Source organism: Arabidopsis thaliana (genome assembly GCF_000001735.4).
Source record: "Arabidopsis thaliana chromosome 1 sequence".
Taxonomy (NCBI): domain Eukaryota; kingdom Viridiplantae; phylum Streptophyta; class Magnoliopsida; order Brassicales; family Brassicaceae; genus Arabidopsis; species Arabidopsis thaliana.
The window spans coordinates 20,651,420-20,669,755 of record NC_003070.9 but is presented as its reverse complement, the minus strand read 5'-3'; the positions used below and the strand labels follow the sequence as shown (position 1 = coordinate 20,669,755).

At 38.2% G+C, this 18,336-nt stretch overlaps 3 protein-coding genes across 9 annotated transcripts; 2 read left to right on the top strand and 1 right to left on the bottom strand.

Annotated features, from left to right (window-relative positions):
* The first annotated feature begins 938 nt into the window (after positions 1–938).
* AT1G55360 (tRNA-splicing ligase (DUF239)) lies at positions 939–3,576 on the top strand. The gene is made up of 7 exons (NM_104412.3): positions 939–1,430; positions 1,664–1,750; positions 1,844–2,104; positions 2,195–2,359; positions 2,468–2,521; positions 2,624–2,770; positions 2,853–3,576. Exons 1-7 carry the CDS (start codon positions 1,254–1,256, stop codon positions 3,228–3,230), a joined length of 1,269 nt encoding a protein of 422 aa, NP_175933.1. The 5' UTR covers positions 939–1,253; the 3' UTR covers positions 3,231–3,576.
* A 1,069-nt stretch (positions 3,577–4,645) lies between these two features.
* Positions 4,646–16,016, top strand: DEK1 (calpain-type cysteine protease family). 6 transcript variants are annotated; one of them, NM_001333707.1, is made up of 32 exons: positions 4,649–5,077; positions 5,240–5,379; positions 5,522–5,772; positions 5,975–6,157; positions 6,335–6,470; positions 6,762–6,892; positions 6,987–7,101; positions 7,197–8,205; positions 8,357–8,467; positions 8,579–8,637; positions 8,789–8,948; positions 9,032–9,305; positions 9,398–9,548; positions 9,641–9,749; positions 9,835–10,000; positions 10,087–10,157; positions 10,228–10,319; positions 10,439–10,601; positions 10,703–10,774; positions 10,909–11,286; positions 11,360–11,475; positions 11,562–11,859; positions 11,944–12,263; positions 12,413–12,764; positions 12,876–13,193; positions 13,347–13,451; positions 13,566–13,694; positions 13,816–14,196; positions 14,281–14,418; positions 14,665–14,901; positions 14,988–15,433; positions 15,521–16,016. In NM_001333707.1, the coding sequence occupies exons 2-31, from the start codon at positions 5,255–5,257 to the stop codon at positions 15,291–15,293; spliced, it is 6,456 nt and encodes a 2,151-aa protein (NP_001321273.1). In that variant the 5' UTR covers positions 4,649–5,077; positions 5,240–5,254; the 3' UTR covers positions 15,294–15,433; positions 15,521–16,016. The 6 variants fall into 6 exon arrangements, with proteins under 6 accessions (NP_001319240.1, NP_001321273.1, NP_175932.2 ...); NM_104411.4 differs by having other exon boundaries at positions 15,500–16,016; NM_001333706.1 differs by having other exon boundaries at positions 4,646–5,077; positions 14,988–16,000.
* On the bottom strand, positions 15,992–17,942 carry AT1G55340 (hypothetical protein (DUF1639)). 2 transcript variants are annotated; one of them, NM_104410.3, is made up of 6 exons: positions 17,648–17,942; positions 17,402–17,448; positions 16,934–17,180; positions 16,584–16,854; positions 16,431–16,508; positions 15,992–16,337 (listed from the first exon to the last, which is right to left on the bottom strand). In NM_104410.3, the coding sequence occupies exons 3-6, from the start codon at positions 17,149–17,151 to the stop codon at positions 16,287–16,289; spliced, it is 618 nt and encodes a 205-aa protein (NP_175931.2). In that variant the 5' UTR covers positions 17,152–17,180; positions 17,402–17,448; positions 17,648–17,942; the 3' UTR covers positions 15,992–16,286. The 2 variants fall into 2 exon arrangements, with proteins under 2 accessions (NP_175931.2, NP_001154429.1); NM_001160957.2 differs by having other exon boundaries at positions 16,584–16,824.
* Positions 17,943–18,336: the final 394 nt, after the last annotated feature.

Sequence of the window (18,336 nt, the reverse complement as noted above, 5' to 3'; positions counted from 1 at the left end):
ATTTCCATCTCTATTTATTAGATTTCCTTCGTACACAAAGCTGAAACCATTCATGATTCATAATAAATTTCATAATTTATTGATATGTATGTGTTTTTGACGTAACTTTTGTACTATAAAATTTCGCATTTATGGTAATTATGGGCATGCAAGTTAAAAATAATTGATGGACGTTCCTTTGACCAGTCGTCCACATAAAATCATTTTAACGAATTTACAAAACAAATAATCCTTTGGCAGTACAATTTTTGTTCTCATTATATTAAAAACCGTGTGTGTTTCTTTATTATTGATCTACTTTTTTTTCTTACTTTTCACATAGTTTTACGGTTAATTACCTTTCACCGTTGACGAAAAATTGGTAAAATAATAATATAAGGATCGTGTAAAACAGATTAATGTATAGAAAAACAAATTGTTGCAGAGCAACATGCGACCAGGATTAGAGAGCATAAAAGAATCTTTGTCTTAGTGATAAGTGATGATAACATTGAAATTTGAATTGATCTTATTTAAGAATTATATAACCGTGGATGAAACGCCAAGCTGGCTCTGATCCTTCTGACCATTTCACATTGTCCCTCTTTAAAAAAAATTAAATTATTTTCTTCAACTTTCCACCAGATTCCTTTATTTTCTTACCATTTTTACAAATATTATTGTTTTTATTAATTTCCAATCAATATTTTGGGTCCTATGTAACCAATATTATAGCAAAATTTGGTTCCAGTCATTTTCATTATCTAATGTATATATTAAATTGTATTTACATATTCATGTACATTAAAGTTTTCGAAAAAGGTTTTGCAATAAAAAGATTTGGTAATTGGAAAAGGTGCAATATTCGCCATAAAAGGAATTATTTTATGAAGGAAAGCGAATTGGGAAAGTGAAAAAATTATAATTATATTCCAATAATTCTACAGAGAGAGAGAAGGGTAAAAACGTAATTTAAAATAGATATGGAGAGTGGGAAAGTGAAGTGTGATAAGAGAGAGAAAGTTAAAGCTTTCTTCTGTGCAAGTGTAGAGAGAAGAAGAAATAGAAAAGTTCGGATTTTGATCTGTGTGGTTGGATTGTTGCAAGAACTAAACCAGACCCACCTTTCAAAACTTTGTCCCTAACGAACAACATTAATCATTCATTCTCCTGTGTGAGCTCTTCCTCTTCTTCTGTTTAAGGTTCTTTCTCCTTCTTCTTTTGAGGGGGTTTAAAGCTTCAGTGGACGAAAAGAGTTTGTTTTTTGGGTGACAATGGGAGGAGTGGTGCATCTTAGCACGGCGAAGTTAGCTAGAGGTTTCTTAGTGTGTTTATGTCTTTGGGGTTTTTTCTCGCTATCATACGCCGCAAGGTCCGGCGTATCAAAGCAGAAGTTTGAAGTGAAGAAACATTTGAACAGGCTGAACAAACCTGCTGTCAAAAGCATTCAGGTATATATATTTTTTTTTTAGTGTTTTGGTTTCTTCTATTTGGATTGGTTTTTGATAGACAAATGAGAGATCTTTAGAACATTATCATAATCTTATGATTCACTTATTTCTCTCTCCTTCCTGCTACACATAATGATTCGATTTACTTTTATTTTATTAACGATTCCATAAAAGTTATGGTCATAATTAAGGATTTTGACTTGAAATGTTAATGTTACTTTGTTGTTGAACAGAGTTCAGATGGTGATGTGATTGACTGTGTTCCAATCTCAAAGCAACCAGCTTTTGATCATCCGTTCCTCAAAGATCACAAGATTCAGGTCTAGAGAATAAAAACATAACTGATTTAGATCTGGCTTTGTGTTTTATGTTGTAAGTGCTGATGTTTTTATATATACTTTGTTTTTTTTTAGATGAAGCCTAATTACCACCCTGAAGGACTCTTTGATGACAACAAAGTGTCTGCTCCTAAATCAAATGAGAAAGAAGGGCATATTCCTCAGTTGTGGCATCGATATGGTAAATGTTCTGAAGGAACTATTCCCATGAGGAGGACAAAGGAAGATGATGTTTTGAGAGCAAGTTCAGTTAAAAGATATGGCAAGAAGAAGCGTAGAAGTGTCCCTTTACCTAAATCTGCAGAACCTGACCTTATTAACCAAAGTGGTCACCAGGTGAGACTAAGTGTGAATGTGTTGTGAATCTTTTTTATTTTTGTTGGTTTCTGGATCTGAGATGTTTTGTTTTGGTTTCATGAATTGTAGCATGCCATAGCTTATGTAGAAGGAGATAAGTACTATGGAGCTAAGGCTACTATAAATGTGTGGGAGCCAAAGATACAGCAGCAGAATGAGTTCAGCTTGTCACAGATATGGCTTCTTGGTGGCTCATTCGGACAAGATCTTAATAGCATCGAAGCTGGTTGGCAGGTACTACAATGTTATCCCAACGAGAAACATATAAGAAATGTGAATAAGATTTGTGTGTGATTCTTTTTTCATGTTTAGAATATTGACTCTTGTTGCTTTTATTTACAGGTGAGCCCGGATCTGTATGGTGACAATAACACGAGACTCTTCACTTACTGGACTGTAAGATCCTAACACTCCCACCTAATCAAGTTCTTACTGTCATATCTTTCTGTTTCTGCTTATATTTCTCTGTTGTATCTTACGTTACCAAATTATTTGCAGAGTGATGCATATCAAGCTACCGGTTGCTACAATCTTCTTTGCTCCGGTTTTATTCAAATCAACAGTGACATAGCAATGGGAGCAAGCATTTCCCCGGTCTCTGGATATCGTAACTCGCAGTACGATATCAGTATTCTGATCTGGAAGGTATGTTAAGCCATAAAGAGATAAGTTTGACGCAATCCATAAGACAAGAAAAGCTGAAATGGTCTGTTAACTTTTTTCACAGGATCCTAAAGAGGGACACTGGTGGATGCAATTTGGGAACGGCTATGTTTTAGGCTATTGGCCATCTTTTCTCTTCTCCTACTTGACAGAAAGTGCATCGATGATTGAATGGGGAGGAGAAGTCGTGAACTCACAATCAGATGGCCAGCACACTTCAACACAAATGGGCAGTGGTAAATTTCCAGAAGAAGGCTTTAGCAAAGCAAGTTACTTCAGGAACATTCAGGTGGTTGATGGGTCAAACAACCTCAAGGCACCTAAAGGACTTGGAACATTCACTGAACAGTCTAACTGTTATGATGTTCAAACCGGAAGCAATGATGATTGGGGTCATTACTTTTACTATGGAGGCCCTGGTAAAAACCAGAAGTGTCCATAAGCTAGGCTCCAAGTAGTAGTGGCTCGTCTCTCGAGTTATCTTGTCTTGTGAATTCACCTTGTTTCTTTCTACACACACTCACTCAAATCCGCCTTCTTGGGTAGTTTTTAGGGATGGTTAAAGTTATGTAATGGTAAAAGTTTGGTGTCTTTTTCTCCATGTAAGTAGGTGGGGAAGAAGTGGAAAGGTGTGGCTTAAGTTTCTTTGAAAACTCAGAAACTTTGGCCCTTAGTGTAATTTTACTTTGTCTCCTTTGTATTGTGATTTGTTTAAACAAGTGAATGAATCTCTCTTTCTCACTCTTATTAACAAATAATTTCAGGGAATTAATATTAACTTTTGCCTTAATCTCTTTATAAACCTACTCTCTAATGCCCTTTTTTGACAATTAGAGATTTTACTTTGTTTTCTCATCACCTTTTGGTAAATTTGACTTCACATTTAGAGAGAGAGAGAGTAAAATGATCTAAAAATGGTCATGGATTGCATTTGAAAATTGTATTTGGTGATGACTGATTTCATGAACTGTCTCTCTTTGGATGATGATCTTTTGCAAATGGGTGAATCATATTTATTTTTTCCACTTTTTTCACAATAAAGTTCCAAGCATATACAATTATGAAGTACACATATACTGAATTTACAACAAAACTTTTCCTACAACCTTCTAATTTTAAATATGCTATTTTCTTAAGTGAAAAAGTTAAATATTAATATTGTAGATCTGCCTTTTGAAAATAAATATGGTCTTGTATGTTCAGTAGACTATCTTTGACTTAATCGGCTTAAATTTGGGATTAAAGAAATTAGAAACAAGAAAACAATTTAAAAATTCTAATTTGTATTATATCATATAGTTGATGATTTAAATTTTGTGACAGAGACATTGGTCTTCCACTTCTTTTTTCCTGGTTATGAGCTTTGAGCCTATAACCTGAATTTGACTTACTTAAACTTATTTAGTAATTATACTATTTATTCATGAATTAGGTACTATTTTATCATTCTTGTCTTCTTCTTTTTTCTTTCCTACCATAATACTATTTTTATTTTCTTTTAATCACACATATCACAATATTATACTTCTGTTTTGTTTTGTGCATTTAACACTTTTTGTCTAAATTAATATTGGATTGGATAAAATATTGAGTGTAATAAGATAACATATAAATTCAGGTAATAAAAACCAATTAAAAACAGATGTAAGTCTTTTTTTGACAAATCTTAATTTAGCTAAATCCGTATCTAAATCATTCCATTCTCACTGACCAATAAATACTCAGAGCGTGTACACCACTTGATATCTCATTGGCTCATGGTTCACACGCGCGTGTAGCGTTTGTTCGGACAGAACCATAGCTTTATTTATTTTATTAAATTAATTGTGTTTTTTTTTCCACAAGAACTTTTTCTCTCTCTACAATACGTCGTCTCTTTGAGGAAGAGAGAGAGTGAGAAAAAGGTAGTAGCTTCTTTTTTTTAGTTTACGGGTTCACACATTCAAAGGGTAGGGTTTTAATCTTACCTTCTCTCTCTATCCATTTCCCAAAACCTGAGAAACAAATTTCTCTGAGATTTATTCAAAAAAAAATCAACATTTTGCAGAAAGCAAAAGCAAGAAAACCCTAAAAGGAAGCTAATTTGTGTTTCACAAGCTCTTCAGAGTGTGAGCCCTATCTTTCTGTTTTCTCTACTTTACAGCTTGATTCTTCTGATTTTAAACCCTAGTGAACCAAATCTGTATCCAAGATGTCTCATTTTGCTTGAAGGCTGCTAAAGTTTCGATTTTTAAGCGATCCCTTTCTGCTTCGATGCCACTGCACAGTAAGCTCATTTCGGTCAAGTAGGTAAGGTTTCTAAACTTAAGCTGGGTTTTGTGAAATTTAGGTTTGGTTTTTGTGTTCTTGGTTGGTTTTAAGCTGCGGATTTGATGATTTGTGCGCAAGCTTGGGGTTTCAGCTTTTTTTTTTGTGATGGAATTTTGATTTCCGAGTTGCATGGTGTTGTAGGTGGGAGAAGAAGCCATGGAAGGGGATGAGCGAGGAGTCTTACTTGCTTGTGTAATTTCGGGTACCCTTTTCACGGTTTTCGGTTCGGGTTCGTTTTGGATACTTTGGGCTGTTAATTGGCGGCCATGGCGTCTCTACAGGTAAACAAGTCCATTCATATGTTTGGGCAGCTCTAGGTGTTGTTTTGTCATATATGGCGCTTGATAGAGTTGCTTTGTATGAGTAGTATTGACATAGAACCATAGTTAGTGAATGATTTTGGAATGTGTTCTATTTTTGCAGTTGGATCTTTGCTAGAAAATGGCCAAAAGTATTGCAAGGTCCTCAGCTTGATATACTATGTGGTGTTCTATCTCTTTTTGCTTGGATTGTGGTAGTATCCCCTATTGCAATCTTGATAGGATGGGGTTCTTGGCTGATTGTGATATTGGATCGACATATCATTGGGCTGGCGATAATAATGGCTGGAACAGCCCTTTTACTGGCATTCTACTCAATCATGCTTTGGTGGAGGACCCAGTGGCAAAGCTCAAGTATGTTTACCATCTACTCTTTCTGACTTAATTCACAACATTCTTCTGGTGTTATATTCTTGATAATAGTGGTGGCACGTAGTGTTAGTGTATGAAGTATCCGATGTAGGAATGGGAACAAAGCAGAACATACCTGACACATCACTACTTATTGTGAATGAACTATTGAACTTCTTTCTTACATTCTCGTTTGAACAAACAGGAGCTGTCGCTTTACTTCTCCTTCTTGGTGTTGCCTTACTATGTGCGTATGAACTCTGTGCTGTCTATGTTACGGCTGGTGCGCATGCATCTCAGCAATATTCTCCTTCTGGTTTCTTTTTCGGTGTATCAGCAATCGCGTTGGCAATTAACATGCTATTTATCTGCCGCATGGTCTTTAATGGTAAAGTTTACCCAGTCCTTAATCAACATGCAATTGCTGTGTATTCAACTTTATCAGTCTACTTAATTCTTTGTATTAGCTCAAAGCAAATCTTCCGTATCTATTAACATGCATACTTTTTAACCTCCAACCTCAATTTAAGTTGTTGAAACTTTGCGAAATTTTCCATCACCGCAGGAAATGGTTTAGATGTGGACGAATATGTAAGGAGGGCATATAAATTTGCTTATTCAGATTGTATAGAAGTGGGTCCTGTGGCTTGTTTGCCTGAACCTCCTGATCCTAATGAATTATATCCCCGGCAAACCAGCAGGTAAGTTCTTGTTGCTCTCTACCTAGAAATTCAATAATATTTTGGCATAGCTGGCCTCTTATGTTATGATTGTTCCTGAATTTTGCAATCAACAAACTATTGAATACTTGGAACCAACCTAAATCTGAACAGGATTCAGGGCTAGTAATCTTGCCGTTTCTCTCTAGCTTTTTTTTTTTTCGCCCAACAGGTGGTGTGGATGGTGTTATGATTTGTTTATACTGAGCGCTGAAATGTTCTCATTCATATTTTTATCAATCAGCTATAATCTTTTTTCTTGCATATATGTAGGGCTTCACATCTTGGCCTTCTGTACCTGGGCTCACTCGTAGTTCTCCTTGCCTACTCAGTCCTATATGGTCTCACAGCTAGGGAATCACGTTGGCTTGGAGGAATCACATCAGCTGCAGTTATTGTTCTTGGTAAAAAGATAAAAATTATTTACTTATATTTAAAGTTGAAGCAGGCTACTTGATTATTCCTCAACTCATCTTCATGCTTAATATTTTCATGTAGACTGGAATATTGGGGCATGCTTGTATGGGTTTAAGCTTCTTCAGAATCGTGTTCTGGCACTTTTTGTTGCTGGCATATCCCGTCTTTTCCTAATATGTTTTGGCATACACTACTGGTTTGTTTCTGAGCTAAAAAGCTTGTTACTTATCTATAGATCTAAAGTTTGTCCCCTTCATGGCATGTAAGATATTATCCGTTCTGTTGTTGCAGGTACCTAGGGCATTGTATTAGTTACATTTTCGTAGCATCAGTTCTATCAGGTGCTGCTGTTTCTCGGCATCTATCTATAACAGACCCATCAGCTGCAAGAAGAGATGCCTTACAGAGCACAGTGATCCGCTTGAGAGAAGGTTTTCGGAGAAAAGAGCAGAATAGTTCTTCAAGTTCTTCAGATGGTTGTGGCTCAAGTATAAAAAGAAGTAGTAGTATCGATGCTGGCCATACTGGTTGTACTAATGAAGCAAATCGTACGGCAGAATCTTGCACGGCTGACAATCTAACTCGAACAGGCAGCTCTCAGGAGGGAATCAATAGCGACAAAAGCGAAGAAAGTGGAAGACCAAGCTTAGGTTTACGTAGTAGTTCATGTCGTTCTGTGGTCCAAGAGCCCGAAGCAGGAACGTCTTATTTTATGGACAAAGTTTCTGATCAAAATAACACTCTTGTTGTTTGTTCGAGCAGTGGTCTAGATAGCCAAGGTTACGAGTCTAGCACATCGAATTCTGCAAACCAGCAGCTTTTGGATATGAATTTGGCTCTTGCTTTCCAGGACCAGTTAAACAATCCTAGGATAGCCTCGATACTTAAGAAGAAAGCAAAAGAAGGTGATCTTGAACTGACTAATTTGCTGCAAGACAAGGGGTTGGACCCTAACTTTGCTGTAATGTTGAAGGAAAAAAACTTGGATCCTACTATATTGGCACTACTTCAGAGGAGTAGTTTGGATGCAGATAGAGATCACCGCGACAATACTGATATTACAATCATTGACTCAAACAGTGTTGACAATACTTTGCCAAATCAGATTTCTTTATCCGAAGAATTGAGACTCCGTGGACTAGAGAAGTGGCTTAAGTTGTCTAGACTTCTTCTGCACCATGTAGCGGGGACACCAGAGAGAGCATGGGGCCTCTTTAGTCTTGTCTTTATCCTTGAAACAATCATTGTGGCCATTTTTCGCCCAAAGACCATCACGATTATAAATTCTAGTCATCAACAGGTGAGTTCCACCCTCTGATTTATTGTCTCTGTGGAAAAAATTTTGGGTCTTGTTTTGGCTTCAAATTACTGCCAGTTTACTCAAATTGATCCTTGTAGTTTAAATGAAGGTTATTCGTACCTTTGCTAACTCACTTGTTATCTAATTGTAGTTCGAATTTGGTTTCTCTGTGCTGCTATTGTCACCTGTTGTCTGTTCAATAATGGCTTTTCTTCGGTCTCTTCAAGTTGAGGAAATGGCCTTGACATCAAAATCTCGCAAGGTATGGCTCGTCTCTTTGGTTTAGTATGTTCATTAGTACTTGTTGTGGACAATGCATATACCCTGTGATGTTTTAATTGTTCTAAATTATGTTATGTTTCTATGTTTTCAGTATGGCTTTGTTGCCTGGCTTCTGAGCACATCAGTTGGATTGTCACTCTCGTTCTTGAGGTACTACGATTTTTTTATCTTCATTGGACAGCTACCAACTTTTCGCACAATGGTCACAGGATTATGTCATTCATTGGACAGCTACCAACTTTTCTCACTTGGTCATTTTTATGTTCTCATTACAAACATCATGCATGCTTCAATTTTGCAGTAAATCGTCAGTACTTCTGGGAATATCCTTGACTGTGCCCCTCATGGCAGCATGCCTGTCTATTGCTGTTCCCATATGGATGCATAATGGGTACCAATTTTGGGTTCCACAGTTATCATGTGGTGACCAGGCAAGAGATTTACGATCTCCCAGGATAAAGGTCTGTGTGTTTTCCCTGACCTGGTTGCAAGTATCTCTCTTTGTCAATTAAATATCTCTAACTAAACTTTCTTTCCATTTTAGGGGTTTATTCTTTGGATTTGTGTTGTGTTGTTTGCGGGTTCTGTAATTTCTCTTGGTGCGATTATATCTGCTAAACCTTTGGATGATTTAAAGTATAAGCTGTTTAGTGCCAGAGAAAACAACGTCACGTCACCATATACATCTTCTGTATACCTTGGTTGGGCAATGTCATCTGGAATTGCTTTAGTAGTTACCGCCATTCTACCAATAGTTTCATGGTTTGCAACTTATAGGTTTTCCCACTCTTCTGCTGTCTGTCTCATGATATTCTCAGGTAATTTGTGTTTCTGTTAGTTTGCTCACATTTGGTTGGGATTTTTTTCCTTCTCGAAGTGATCCTTATATTTCTTTTCCTCTACTTTCTAGTTGTTCTCGTGGCATTTTGTGGAACTTCATATTTGGAAGTTGTAAAATCTAGAGATGATCAGTTGCCCACAAAGGGTGATTTCCTTGCGGCCTTGCTTCCACTTGCATGCATTCCGGCGCTGCTTTCACTATGCTGTGGGATGGTTAAATGGTGGATGACTATTTCCTCACGTTGCCTATTAAATCTTACTCTCAGTTTCAATGAGATCGTCCTTTTAAATGTTTTGTGGTTGTTCTTTGCAGGAAGGACGATTGTTGGATACTCTCTCGAGGTGTATATGTTTTCTTTTCAATAGGTCTTCTTCTTCTTTTTGGTGCGATAGCAGCTGTCATTGCAGTCAAACCATGGACGGTAAATGCAAATTGCTTACATAATTCTCAAAGTTTTTGGCTTACTTTTCTCAATCTGATACATCTTTGTGTTTCAATAATAACAGATAGGCGTATCTTTTCTCTTAGTTCTTTTCCTTATGGTGGTAACAATTGGTGTAATCCATCTTTGGGCGTCAAACAATTTCTATTTAACCAGGAAACAGACATCCTTTGTCTGCTTTCTTGCTCTTCTTTTGGGTTTGGCCGCATTCCTTCTCGGATGGCATCAAGGTGAGGATTGCCCATATCTTATTTTAAACTCTTCGTAGAGGTGAGACCTACTCTAGTGACACAGCAATTTCATAATTTTTTTGCAGATAAAGCATTTGCTGGAGCATCTGTTGGTTACTTTACATTCCTGTCTCTGTTGGCTGGAAGAGCATTAGCTGTGAGTTCAACAGAACTGTGGCTTTTTCTGTTTCTGTATTCAACCGGAATATTAACGATTATTCTCGTAGGTTCTTCTATCCCCACCAATTGTAGTATATTCTCCAAGGGTGCTACCAGTATATGTCTACGATGCTCATGCTGATTGCGGAAAGAATGTCAGGTATGCAGCCACTTGAGTACCCCTAATAGTATTGCATCTGCTGATCTGAAATGACCATAAAGGATTAAGCTGATCGACTCTCATATGCTTTTCTATTGATTGCATTGGGATTTCTCTAGTGCTGCATTTCTTGTCCTGTATGGAATTGCTTTGGCAACAGAAGGCTGGGGTGTTGTTGCTAGTCTGATAATTTATCCTCCGTTTGCGGGTGCTGCTGTATCAGCTATCACCCTTGTAGTAGCCTTTGGGTTTGCTGTTTCTCGCCCATGTTTGACTCTTGAGGTTAGTTTTCTGGTTGTTTGATTTATTTGTTCCTTAAAATAAAGATTAGTGGTTAGTGGTTCATTTAAATCACTTCGCTAATTCCTTCTGATGTTCTTCAGATGATGGAGGTTGCTGTACGCTTTCTTAGCAAGGATACTATAGTGCAAGCTATCTCTCGATCTGCCACGAAAGTAAGTTACACTCTGATGTGTCTCTTGAAAATCATATTGATATTCTATTATTGGCCTTATTTCAACACATTCACGTAATATGGAGCTCCATGGGATGTATGATTTATTCCGTCTTTGCAACTTGTTAATTACAGACAAGAAATGCTCTATCCGGCACGTATTCAGCTCCCCAAAGGTCCGCCAGCTCTGCAGCTCTTCTGGTTGGGGATCCCTCTGCAATGCGTGATAAAGCAGGGAACTTTGTGCTTCCTAGAGATGATGTCATGAAATTAAGGGATCGTCTCAGGAACGAAGAAAGAGTTGCTGGATCAATCTTCTACAAAATGCAATGCAGGAAAGGATTCCGTCATGAACCACCTACAAATGTAGATTATAGAAGAGACATGTGTGCCCATGCAAGAGTTTTGGCACTGGAAGAGGCAATTGATACAGAATGGGTGTATATGTGGGACAAATTTGGTGGTTATTTACTACTATTGTTAGGTTTGACAGCTAAGGCGGAGAGAGTTCAGGTGAATCCTGATTCTAAATTTTCATATATTCTTCTCTATGTATGTCTAACACGGGATTATTACAATGTTGTAGGATGAGGTACGGTTGCGGCTCTTCTTAGATAGCATTGGGTTCTCGGATTTAAGTGCCAGAAAAATCAGTAAATGGAAGCCAGAGGATAGAAGACAATTCGAAATTATTCAAGAGAGGTATATGTTTCTTATAATTATGTGGTTTGACGAAGCTGAACTCTTAGACTGTTGCCTATCATTTTCTTTTGTGTTGTAAATTTTAGTTATCTGAGAGAGAAAGAGATGGAAGAGGAAAGCCTTATGCAGAGACGTGAAGAAGAAGGGAGAGGTAAAGAAAGAAGGAAAGCTCTTTTGGAGAAGGAAGAGCGCAAATGGAAGGAAATTGAAGCGTCCCTTATTCCATCTATTCCTAATGCTGGTAGCAGGGAGGCAGCAGCCATGGCAGCTGCAATACGTGCTGTTGGGGGTGATTCTGTCCTTGAGGATTCCTTCGCAAGAGAGAGGGTCTCGGGTATTGCACGTAGGATACGCACTGCTCAACTAGAACGACGTGCACAACAGGTTAAAACTTATTTTTATATTCTGCAAGTGTTCTTTCTTATGATGCTGATTAATGGAGAATTAACTAAGAAAAGTTATTACCAGACTGGAATATCTGGGGCAGTTTGTGTTCTTGATGATGAACCAATGATAAGTGGTAAACATTGCGGCCAAATGGACTCAAGTGTCTGTCAAAGTCAGAAGATTAGCTTTTCCGTTACAGCAATGATCCAATCCGATTCTGGACCTGTATGTCTTTTTGGCACTGAATTTCAAAAGAAAGTATGTTGGGAGATTCTGGTTGCTGGTTCTGAGCAAGGAATTGAGGCTGGCCAAGTTGGGCTTAGGTTGATAACAAAAGGTGAGAGGCAGACAACCGTTGCTAGAGAGTGGTATATTGGTGCAACCAGCATAACTGATGGAAGGTCTAACTCTTTTTCCCCTCAGTTTCCATATTGCAAAATTTACTTCGAGGACTTTTATGATCCATATTTCTCATGATCTGGTTTGGCAAAAGTTTCCGATGTTATCATGGATTTCTGTCATATTTATATATTAGCTGTTTCAATCACAGGTGGCATACAGTGACAATCACAATTGATGCTGATGCGGGGGAAGCTACTTGTTACATAGATGGTGGGTTTGATGGCTACCAGAATGGGTTACCTCTAAGTATTGGCAGTGCCATTTGGGAACAAGGAGCTGAAGTTTGGTTGGGTGTTAGGCCACCTATAGATGTTGATGCATTCGGGAGATCAGATAGTGATGGCGTCGAATCAAAGATGCATATTATGGATGTTTTCCTTTGGGGGAAATGCTTAAGTGAAGAAGAGGCCGCTTCTTTGCATGCAGCCATTGGCATGGCTGACTTAGACATGATTGATTTGTCTGATGACAATTGGCAATGGACGGATTCACCCCCCAGAGTATGTTTTCCTTCTGTTGACTGTTGGCATATTTTTTCAGTCCGATGTTTGTTAAAAGGCTAATGTTAAAACCTATTCTAATTTTTGTTGATTCCTTTCTCTTTTTACCAGGTCGATGGTTGGGATAGTGATCCTGCCGATGTTGATCTCTATGATAGGGATGACGTAGATTGGGATGGACAATATTCCAGTGGGAGGAAAAGAAGATCAGGTCGGGATTTTGTAATGAGTGTCGATTCCTTTGCCAGGAGACACAGGAAACCCAGGATGGAGACACAAGAAGATATAAATCAAAGAATGCGTTCAGTTGAGTTGGCTGTCAAAGAAGCTCTCTCTGCACGAGGTGATAAGCAATTTACTGACCAGGAATTTCCTCCAAATGATCGCTCTTTATTTGTGGATACACAAAATCCCCCATCAAAATTGCAGGTATGGATTGTTAAATTTTTCTCATTTTTTCTGTTTTTAGTTAAATATCATTTTAAGTGATTATATATCTGGACACAAAATCTGCCTTCACATAGATCAAGTAAAACTAACAACTTGATGGGAACTCTAACCTTTTGAGTGTCATAATTTCAGGTTGTTTCTGAATGGATGAGACCTGACTCCATTGTGAAAGAAAACGGTAGTGATTCCCGTCCCTGCCTGTTCTCTGGGGATGCAAATCCTTCAGATGTTTGCCAGGTTTGATCACTTACTTTTTCTGTTCAGTTACTTTTTCCTGACCGTCTTGTATGCATGTCAATTCAAAATGATCCCAGAGATTTATTCTTGCGATTGGGTTAACTTGTTTTATAGGGGCGTTTGGGGGATTGTTGGTTCTTAAGCGCCGTTGCAGTTTTGACAGAGGTTTCACGAATATCTGAAGTGATCATTACTCCTGAATACAACGAGGAAGGGATCTACACTGTTCGTTTTTGTATTCAGGTTCCTGTCTCAAACATTCTTTCACGGCACTGCTTTGTTCTCTTGATTGTAGCATCGTGCAGGTTCTTCTATGATTTGTGTACAATCAGAGGTTTGAAGTTTGATTGCTTTCCCCTTGCAGGGTGAGTGGGTTCCTGTTGTTATCGATGACTGGATTCCATGTGAATCACCTGGTAAACCAGCTTTTGCTACTAGCAGAAAGCTCAATGAACTCTGGGTCTCCATGGTGGAGAAAGCATATGCCAAGCTCCATGGTTCTTATGAGGCACTGGAGGGGGGACTGGTTCAGGATGCTCTTGTCGACCTAACTGGAGGAGCTGGTGAGGAGATTGACTTGCGGAGTGCTCAAGCACAAATAGATCTTGCAAGTGGCAGATTGTGGTCTCAATTGTTACGTTTTAAACAAGAGGGGTTCTTACTTGGTGCTGGAAGTCCATCAGGATCTGATGTTCATGTATCTTCCAGTGGCATTGTGCAAGGGCATGCTTACTCCGTCTTACAGGTATTCCCTTTTGCTTTGGTTGCATTTGCCATATCCTGAGTATGAGAACACAATTTAATATATTTACGTACTGTCTTTCTTCAGGTGAGAGAGGTTGATGGGCACAGACTTGTTCAGATTCGAAATCCATGGGCTAATGAAGTTGAGTGGAATGGTCCCTGGTCAGACTCATCCCCAGAGTGGACTGATAGGATGAAGCACAAGCTGAAGCATGTTCCACAGGTAGTTTCTCTTGCGCTTAACTTCTTTACAGCTCATTCCTTGTGTTCCTTGAATTCTCTTAGTCCGATTAGGGGGACTATATTTCAGAAACTGGTAAAAGATTTTGCTTTATTGTTAACAAGGGGACACACATGGACAAAACATAGTGCTCACAAACACATAGTTAGGTGTAAATATATGTAATTATGCTATGGTTTCTTCAAGTAAAGTATATTGCGTACTGATCCTGTGCATTCTGTTAAACAGTCAAAAGAAGGTATATTCTGGATGTCTTGGCAAGATTTCCAGATTCATTTCAGATCAATATATGTGTGTCGGGTTTACCCCCGTGAGATGCGCTACTCTGTAAATGGCCAATGGCGAGGTTATAGTGCCGGTGGCTGCCAAGATTATAGCTCATGGCATCAAAATCCACAATTCAGGCTGAGGGCAACTGGTTCTGATGCATCTTTACCAATTCATGTGTTCATCACCTTAACTCAGGCACATGCTATCCCTTGATGGAAACTTTTTCTATCTATAATTCTTTTGTAATTATCCTCAGCTCATTCTCCCAATGTTACTTACAGGGCGTAGGTTTCTCGAGAACAACTCCTGGATTTCGTAACTACCAATCAAGCCATGATTCACAGTTGTTCTATATCGGATTGAGGATTCTTAAAACTCGTGGACGTCGTGCTGCTTACAACATATTTCTTCATGAATCTGTTGGTGGAACAGACTATGTGAATTCCCGTGAGATTTCATGTGAAATGGTTCTTGACCCTGATCCTAAGGGTTATACTATTGTCCCAACCACGATACACCCAGGGGAAGAAGCACCTTTTGTCCTTTCAGTCTTCACAAAAGCATCCATTGTTCTTGAAGCTTTGTAGTGCCCGTATTGTCAGATGGCTCTCTCAGCAACCTGCATGCCATGAAATCATCCAAGTGCTTGTGTTGTTTAAGGAACCAGACGGCTTACGTCTCAATGTTAAGACTTGTTTTGCCCACGATCCACGCAACATTAGAGAAGGTAAATTTCTTAACCTTTCTGCAAGGATTGCTCTTTTCCTATCCTCACTCACTGTTCCTCATTCAGACTTAACTCCCTCCGCAACAGCGTCTGATCTGATAGCTGGCCATCACATTATTGGTGAATCTATGAAGTCTCGGGATAAAATGTTTTAGTTATTGTCCTGATTTTGAACCACGAAGTTAACTGCTCAGAGGATAGATAATTTGCACTGGAGAAAGCACTTTTCAGGCATGGCTCACCGGCATTCCATCTCGATCTTGAGACACGCATCAAATGTACATTTGTAGGTATTGCGACAAGTACAGATTTATTAAATGTAGAATAACTACTTCATAACTGAGGAAACAAGGAGAGAAATAGGAGACTTGTGACTTGTTGGGTAAAGGTTTGGTATTCGGTAGTGGTAGCTGCAGTTTTGGTTGGTGTGTTGTAATATTCAGACACTAATCTGTGTGCAGATTTCGTTTCAACTCTAATATATGAGGGCTCTCTTTCTCTCTCGTTCTCTTTCACTATCTCTCTTAATCTGTGTTTGGAGTTCTCTTTACACTCGCTCACCCATTTGTAAATGGAGATTCTAGAACTTCTCAACAGGAACCGCTGTTGTGTACATGAATTGTCTATTTGCAGATCAACTAGTATAAAACCAAGCAAAAGGTAAGAAAAGAGACAGATTAAGAAGATAGGTTAGCTTTGAAAGCAAAAGATCCGTCAAAAATACAAGTGCCTCATAGTTAACCTGTAGTAATGAAGAGAGGCATCTCAAAATGCAACGAAAAAGTGAAATACACCTTCCTACCCCTCGCCAAAATCTTGAATATCTCATTTAAGTTCTTTCTTCGACGGTTCTTCACTCCGAATCGCTTTCCATGCTCCCCATTGCCTTCAATCCTCTTGGTCTCTACATGAAAATATGAATGTATCACACCTCTCTGCTAGTACATAAACATTAACTTCTACAGAGAAACTAGAAAGAGAAAAATCTGATAGATACCTTCTTTGAAGTCTTCTTCTCTCTTACTTCATATCTCTCTTTGCACAGATCTGATAACCAAGCTCCTGGACTCACCAGCTGCATTATACATAACAATCATGAGATAAAAATGGTTATGAAGAACACAAACGTTAAGTTTTCAAAGAGACTCACAAGCAATGTCTTCTGAACCAATTTGGCTCGCTTCTTAGGTCTTTGAGGAAGCTTGCAACCTTTCATAGCCAAAAAATCTTCTTCCTTCTCTTTATTTGACAAAGCTATATACAACTTTGGCCACACATGCTTCTTTGTTTCTTTCACAGGTTCCTTAATAATTTTCCCACTCTCATCTATTCCCATCGAACCCCTTGTTGTATAATACCTATCTTCCTTCTCGGGCGACGCCATAAACGATCTCCGCACATTGACTAGAGAATCAGTGATCCTATCACCGCAGAAACATAACAATATCTTACATATAAAAAAACTTGAAAAATATCACTTTTTCCCCCAATAATACTTACTTGTTAGGACGGTTAAGATGTCGAGAAGGTGAGCCTCTCTCAGAAGAGACAGCACGAGAAATGAGTTTACGTTTAGTCAAACAATCAGTTGATTTGCCATTGGCAAGGCTTTGATCTTTCTTCACTTTCATACATCTAACTCTTTTCCTCTCACCCCATTGCAACACAAAATCTGCCTCTGTGGTTCCACTTCCTCTTTGTCCCTTTACCTCCTCCATTACACAACACTCACTTTCTTTCTCTTAACCTTAAACAACCAACAAAGAAACATAAACTCAGACATTGAAAACTCTTCCAGAAATAGACCAAACAAATCTAGAACAACCACTAAGAAACTTCTGTTTACAAAAGGGGAAAAAGTTCTGTTTACAAATCATACTCGTTTCTGATTTCTAACAAATACTGAAACAAAACCACAGATTAAGATAGACAAATCAGGACTAATTTGTAGAGACAAGACACACTAACCTCAAGATCTGCAACTTTAACTCAGCGACTTATCTTCCAGAATCACCCTACAAAGCAGCAATATCCAAAAACAATATTAAAAAAATCAGAAAAAAAATAGACTAAAATCTATAAATCAGATAGTGTTTACAGCAGAATCGATTCTTCAATACTATATAGAACACAAACACACCATTGTCATATAAATACAGAAACAATAGCTTTACCAAAAAAATAAACCCAAAAAAGAAGAGCATAAACACTTACAAGAGTGAAACTAGATGAAACCAAAGACAGAAACTTGGGATGAACAATTTTTTAGGTGAAATGGAGAAAAAAAGTTGTTCCCTTTTCTTCTCTCAGAAGATGGATAGATTCAAACTCCACAAAAAAATAGAAAAAGAATTTGTAATCTGGATTTTCTTTTAATATCTCGATGAGACCAGAAGATCGAAACACTGTTTATCTATCTTCTTTAAACACACACACACACAAAAGAAATAAAAACTGCTTACCCTCTGGTCTTTACTGCGACGCTCACCTTTTTTTTTTTTTTTTTTAATATGCCATTTTATTATTTTTGCTCATTTTAATTTAATAATGAAAAAAATAATGTGATTGATAACAACCGTCAGATATGTAATGGATGGTGAGATGGGCTTCTAGAAGTTAAAAAAAGCCTAAGCCTGTTGTGTTTGATAAAAGAGTGAACTCGTTATGGGGACTAACGAATCATGTTATGACATGTGTATTGTTTTTGTCGAGTACACGTTAGTACGGTTTCAGTGGATAATAAACACCATGCCATATGTCCGGCGAGAAGATCCAAAATAAGATTTTGCGCTAAGACAGTAAAAAGGTTTTGTCCCACGCGCCAATGACATCTGATTTCTCAGATTTGAACAAAATTCGCCTTTGGCTTTTACAGGGCGGTGAGTGTCACGCTCTAAAGATGC